Below are 6,778 nucleotides of genomic sequence, written 5' to 3' on the forward strand. Positions count from 1 at the left end.
CTTGGAAGCAACTCTTCGAGAGAGCCTCTGAGTGATTTCCCTCCCCCTCCCACTGCACACCAGGTTCCTGAGGCAAGAGCTGCCCATAGTGAGTGCAGGAAGTGGATTTAAGCAATAAGCAAGACTACGCCCCAGTAATCCATAAGCAGAACATGCATGATTTGCTAGGGAAGCACTAAATTAATACAGATCCGATCTGCTGCACTGATAAATTAACATGGAGTACAAAAGTCACTTACTTTCCTCCAGGTAAGTTTAGCACCAAGGTGGTTTCAGACAGCTTTGATACTGAAGGAGACAACATACAACATACTCCCTATGAAGCACTAGGAGCTAGCTCTTCAAACTACCTACAACCAGCACCCCACTTCCCTCCCTACAAGCGTAGCTGTAACTACATTACACAGGCTAAGCATGCCTTTTCTAGAGCTCTTCACCAGAGAGAAACCAGAAAGCAGTAATCAAAGAACATGCATTGAGAGATGATACCTGCAGTTCATCTCTGATCGCAGCAATAGCTGTGCCTGTCGGTTTAGATGGGCTTACCCTTCTGCTTTCAGTGTGAACCAATTGCTACTTAAGGAGCACAGAACAGAGAGTACAAGAAGAAGCAGGGCTTTCTGTTCCAGAGGCTTTTGGAAGATCAATCTCAATGACATTACTGTCCAGCAAGTCTGGAAGCAGTGTGTTGTTCTCCCTCTTTGAAAGGGTCAGATATGGTGCAAATTGCTCCTAGCTCAACTGAAGCATCTCTTGGCCAGGACAGGTCAGAACTGACAGGATCAGCACTATTGAGGTTCTGACTGCTCACCCTATGGACTGGCCACCTGGATATCCATGTCTGAGAAGCCACTGATAGCCTGTCAACTGATGTCTATCTGAGAAGTCATTGCAACCCACTATCCTGTGACAGGCTGGGATATGCTCACCACATAGCAGCAGATCAAAGGCTTTGAACTCGACTACTCCATGCCCACTATGACCAAGATAGCCACCAGTCACTACAGGACTCTCTTTTTAAAAGCTACATATCTACAAGCACCATTCCTAGTCGTTACCCATAGTATGCATACCAAGAATTCACCATCATCGAGGTGTTTTAGGAATCCTCCTGCACCTGTCTTTATCAGCTGTGCGGTGTCCCCATTTAACATCTAGGAAGCTGAAACCACCATAAGGACAAGTGCACCTGATCTAGAGGCATCTCTTGGTTCTTTAAAGAATAAATAAATAAATCCAGGCCATCAACCTGGAAAGGCAGTCAGCAAGGCTGAACACTCCTGCAGGGTCAGAAACACAGTATGAGTTTCTGCATGCAATGGTTTTATTTTAAGTAGGGTACCCAGTACAAGCAGCTTCTAGGAGGAATTCATTAAATCACATACCACCTGAAAGATGCAATTATTGCTTTGGATATAGGCACCATCTGGATACACTGATGGAAACATACCACAATCAGCTTCCAAGGGAGGTAGGAGCATTGAAGACCTTCAGATCTATACTTCCAGCCTAGGGCACCACACAGTGAAACTGCTCATTCCACCACCTCTCTTTGAAGCTGCTGAAGACTTACTCACTAGTATCCAAAAAAGCATCCAAGATGTGTCAATGCCACTCTCAGCTAAAAAGTGCATCACATAAAAAGTGTATGTACATAAAAAGTGTATGTAAGGCCAAGGCCAACCACTAGGCATCTCATGCCAGCCAGACCCATGGAGCTTCAAGATCCTCAGCAACTTGTGTCTGCATCCTTCTCTTGCAAGGCTTCCTCTTCCTCCCTAGGGGAAAATGGTTCCACCAGCCAGGACAGAGGCCTGTTATCCGACAGGTAGTCCAGCAGCTCCTCCATGTATTCACAGATCACAGTCAGTCTCTCCTGGCTCTGGCCCAAGACAGTGCTGGACAAGTCCTGGAGGGATTTTGCTGCCAAGAAAGAGGCATGAAGCTCCTCTACGGTATTAAAAGAGTGTTTCAACTTATCCCGAAGGCTTGAAGGAAGGCCCTGGATTGCAGCCACAACTTTCAAGCAGGTGATTTGCAGCTGCTGTGTGATGCTACGTGCTAGGAGCAGGGCCAGAGACTCCATCTCCTAAGAGGAGACATAAAGATGATGAGAAGTGTTACTTCGAGAAAAAGCATGAATTAAGGAAAAGGACCTCAAGGAGATGCCCAGAACCCTTTGCTTTCCTTCCCAGGTAGATACCTCTGGCTTTGCAGAGCTTCTATCCTCACTCTCTTCAGGAAGCTTCCTAGTCCAGTCCAGCCACATCTGGCACAGCCGCTCTTGCAAATCCTCCTGAAGCTTTTTATTAAATCCTTGCTTGAACACCTCAATCTAAGGAAGGAAAGATGCCAAGAGGGGTCAGCTGATAACCAACACAGGTGCTCATCAAAGCAGTGAAGATGAGGCCAAGTCAAACTTTTGGTCAACTCTTGCCCTTTAGCAGGAACACTGAGCTCTACCTACCAGCTCAATGATGCTGAGAAGCTGTCCAATGGCCTCCTGCATGCCCTGCCAGACCTGCTTAATTTTATCCTTTGAGTGCAGGTAGGCAAACTGGAGAAGTTCATCAGAGAGAGACCCCAGCTGCACAAAATACCTCCTCTTCTGCTGCTGCAGCTCCACAGACATGTCTGCACCCTCCCCAGAGGCTGCAAGTTTGGCTGAGGAAAGAGACAGTAAACCAATGGTTCTTAACCAAGCAGAGCTAAGACATGTTAGAAGCCAGGTGGCCTCCCACATGGCACTTCACACCAGCCCCAGTCCATACCAGCAAAACCCCTCATTCTATTATCCCATTACAAACATAGTTCCTGACCTAATTCTTCATTTCCCATGGGGAGAGAGTCATCTTCTGTTCTCTCCAGCACAGCTTCTGCTCTGCTTACAGCCACCTGGCCCACTCTGAACTCCTTAACCATCCCCATGCTGCTAGTCACTGCAGATCTGGCAGCCTCCACACCACTGTGAAGGGCCTCCTTGGTTGCATCTACCACCTCTGCCACTCTGCTGCTCACAACATCCTTTGCGTCAGCCACTGTGGATGACACCAGCTCTTTTGTTTCAGAGATAACCTGTAGGAGAGAAATGTCAGGTAGGAGATGGGGTAATATAGCACACTGTGTGTTATCTGCTCCTGTAAGAGCTTGCACTGTTCCTCTAGGGGTATTTCATTCCTCTCGAGAGCCCACCTCACTCCCAAGGTTAGAAACCCTGCAAGGAACAGGGCAGCCTATATTTCTCACCTGATCCACTGGCTTTTGAAGAAGAGGAAGCTTCTCCCCTAGTTTATCCAAGCCCTTGGAGGCACACTCATTGGCTGCAGCCACTGTTAAGAAAACGAAGTTCAAGCTTGTTTTTTTCCTAACACTCAGGAATGTAAGATTTATGAGATCAAGTAGGTTGTTCTGCAGGCAGCCTAGGTGAAGGTCTCCATCCAGGCTAGATGTGCTCTGCTGCAAGCTGAATTCATAGAGCAGTTTGCCTTCATCACCACACAGACCTGTTCACTTTGATTGCAGCAAGCTTTAACTAACAGAGACATAACCATCTACATGGAGATTTCTCACCCCTCCCCAAGTTGCCTGAGTTCCTGATGATACAGATACATCGCCATCCTTTCTGCTCAAACATCCACATACTGAGGACCCAGGATCAAGTAGTTACCAAAAAGTGAGATGCCTACACTGGACTTTGACTGAACCCAGGCCAGTCACACAGAGTTGTATCAGACATTTGTCATCAGTAATTAACCCCTCATCCTTGCAGGGGTTTAGAGCTTCTTCAGGGAAGGCAACCATCCATGTAATTAAGGATCACAGCAAACAAGACCAGTAGATATGGCATCCCAAGAAGAGGCTTTCTCCTTCAGCCACCATTAGCTGGCAAGAATTAAACTATGAACAATTATCACTAAAGACCCTGGACCTGACAAGATCAGTCTTCAAATAACCAACATCAAAGTTGACCCCAGTCCTTCACAGAGCATCCCTCCATCCCATTACTCAGATTAGGACTCAGGTTTTTGGCCTCACGCACAAAGAATAATTACTTTAATACAGTAATTGTGCATTTCCACACTCTGGGTTCCTTCAGCTCAGGAAGGAAGCCCCAGAAAGCCCTTCAGAGGGACACACAGACCACCCCTTCCACAGGGAATTACCTTGAGGCTCCAGCGTAACCAGAAGTGGCTGCACGCAGCTGGCTGTAGCTTCAGTCACACTCTTCACTCCTTTCTCTGCTGCATCACACACTGTTCTGATGTAGGGGTAGCTCTCCTTAGTGGAGGCATAAACTGTAGAAACCACGTCACAGGCAGAGCTGATCAGTGTCAGGTTAGCCAATTGATTTACTGTATCCTAGGTGGAAAGGAAAAAAAGCCATTAAGCATGAAAACACAACACTGAGCTTTCAATGCAGTGACAAAGCTTCTTCCAGTTGCCTGTTTGAAGCACCGAGCTGTGGAACCAAGGCTTGTTTTGCATGGACTTGCTTTGAAGACTGCAGGCAAGTTAAAAACAGCTGCAGAGCACTGACACAGCAGGTCCATCCTAGAGATGTCTTCCTCCAGTGCAATGTTACTCGTAAAGAGCTGTTTTTGTAGAAAACCTCAACACTTTTAGATACATACTCAGCTCTATTTAACAATACCACCCCTGCAAAAGCCTCACTCGGGCAGATCAGGCTAGCTGTAAGTGGACAGACTGCACACTGATCTGGAGGAGCACAGCAAATACAACGTGCTTCAGAGCTGCAGAAACATGGGAGCCTGTCCTCAGAGCTTTGCCCACAGCAAGCCAGCCCTGCAGCTACAGGTTTAGAGGAATCTCCCTCATAGCCAAGAAGCACATTACTCTACTCAGCTAACTAAGAGGTTTCCCACTGGGCCCTGTGGCTGTGATATCACCTCTATTCCAGAGAAGCTGCAGGGCAGAACCTGAGAGAAGATATTCCTCCCTTTGCACAGCTTTAGCCTCAGAGTCACCTCCCTGTGCACGCACTCCAGAACTGCAATCCAGTACATCTTACACCAAGCACCCACCTGCTGCTCCTCTTCCTTCATCTCTGGGGAGCTCTTGGAAGCTTCTTCTTTGTCAGGTGTAGCAGAGGCCATCATTGCATGTGTGCCTCCGGTGGCGCAGCGGTAGAATTCCCGTTTGCAACACCAGGGGGCCCGGGTTCGAATCCCCCCCTGTGGAGCAGGGGGTAGAAGTGCCGCTCTGCTACACAGAGGGCTCGAATCCCGGGAGTTGGACTCGATGATCTCTAAGGTCCCTTCCAACTCGCACAATACTATGATACTATGATACTATGATTGCTGCAATGCAAGCAGCACAATGGTTTAGAAACCAGACCAAGCAGCTGGAGAACATCCTGAGAGGACCCCCTTCAGGGAGGATGCTTCCTTCTGATGTGACTAGGAGATATTCTTTAACCCCCATTAAGACATTAAGTTCAAACCCTTAAATGGGTCCCCTCCCCTTACAAAGGAGAAGGATCTGAGCAGCTTGCAAGCCACCTAGTGTTCAGGTTTCACCTTGTTTACATCAAGGAAATAAGGACAGAGTCTCTTCTCATTCTGACCTCTCACCAGAGAACTGATATTGATAGCAAGAACTACATTTAGGAGAGGTACCTAGTGCCTCCTTCCTCCTCACCAAGGCTTAGAAAAGCTCTGGTATGAGAGGAGATAGTAAGCAAGCACTCAAAGCTCTGCTTTACTGCCATGAGCACACCCCAGCCCTACCTAGCTTCTCACTTCAAACAAGCACTGACTAACCTTTCACCAGGATCACACACATACAGGAAAACCCACTAATTTCACTCTGTGATTCAATGAGGTGCAACAGGTTGCTATTCCAAACCACACCCTCACAAAACAACCACTGCCTTACCATCAGAAAGCCCTCCTAGATAGCACAGTACCTTTTCTCTTTTGTTGGAGACAAGCAGACACCCAACAACAAAGAACTACACAGCCCACCATGCTGCTAGCACAGATTCCTGCCATTTATAGCAGATGGAGAAGTGGTCTGGGGAGGGACCCTGAGTGACTGACAGCTCTTACCTCTTTCCTATGAGAGGTGGGAAGGGGCAGTTGGGGATCCTGCTGTGGCTTGTTAATTACTGTGTAATCAGGCAGGTAAGCCTTGCACTCTGCAAACTCCTTTCAGAGGCTCCTGCAAAGGAAGAGAAGCAACACTGGCAGAGCCTATGCAACCTTTGAGATCCCAATTTAGCATCATCCACAGGATCGGAGCTGACGTGATTTTGTGTTGCTTGAGGAGAACACGTAAAGTGTTTGTGATACAGCCTGCACCCAGCACCTCAGCTCCTCGAACACTGTCTCACATTGCTTTCATTTGAAAAAGGAAATCTGAAGAAAACAGCTCTGAGCAGGTGGCACCAGTGTAGCATTAACGTGGAGCTGCTGTCCTGCTGCCTACCAGAGAAGCATGGATCTGGTGACAGAGCTTTAATGTTTGCTCTGTGCTCCCTGCAGGAGCCAGTCCTGGTGCTGGATCACCTTGGTGATCTGGATGCTGTCTCTGCAGTCATGTTTGCTGTGATGCAGTTTCTACCCTTGCACGCCACACTGATAGGAACTGGAGCAAACGCAGCCCAGCACAGTGTAGCTTCACACCATTGCTGTGTGCTGCTGGTTACAAGCCGTAGCTCCTTTCAATGGGAACAAAGCAGGACTCCTGTAGCCAGAACCAGGTAAAGACAGAGGCAGAGCATTACACACAGAACGGTGGAGAGAAGGAAAAGCAACAC

At 47.8% G+C, this 6,778-nt stretch overlaps 1 protein-coding gene across 1 annotated transcript; it reads right to left on the reverse strand.

Moving 5' to 3' along the window:
• Positions 1-424: 424 nt before the first annotated feature.
• Positions 425-5,973, reverse strand: LOC140259232 (perilipin-3-like). The gene is made up of 8 exons (XM_072350345.1): positions 5,927-5,973; positions 5,043-5,116; positions 4,164-4,359; positions 3,247-3,329; positions 2,820-3,075; positions 2,468-2,664; positions 2,204-2,335; positions 425-2,089 (listed from the first exon to the last, which is right to left on the reverse strand). The coding sequence occupies exons 2-8, from the start codon at positions 5,112-5,114 to the stop codon at positions 1,730-1,732; spliced, it is 1,296 nt and encodes a 431-aa protein (XP_072206446.1). The 5' UTR covers positions 5,115-5,116; positions 5,927-5,973; the 3' UTR covers positions 425-1,729.
• Positions 5,974-6,778: the final 805 nt, after the last annotated feature.

Source organism: Excalfactoria chinensis, chromosome 15 (genome assembly GCF_039878825.1).
Source record: "Excalfactoria chinensis isolate bCotChi1 chromosome 15, bCotChi1.hap2, whole genome shotgun sequence".
Lineage (NCBI taxonomy): Eukaryota > Metazoa > Chordata > Aves > Galliformes > Phasianidae > Excalfactoria > Excalfactoria chinensis.

Coding starts and splice junctions, on each gene's coding strand:
- LOC140259232 (XM_072350345.1), bottom strand. CDS start 5,114: ATGGCCTCTGCTACACCTGACAAAGAAGAAGCTTCCAAGAGCTCCCCA. Junction 3,330..4,163: donor GGTTACGCTGGAGCCTCAAG/GTAATTCCCTGT, acceptor TTTTCTTAACAG/TGGCTGCAGCCAATGAGTGT. Junction 2,665..2,819: donor CATGGGAAATGAAGAATTAG/GTCAGGAACTAT, acceptor CTCTTTCCTCAG/CCAAACTTGCAGCCTCTGGG.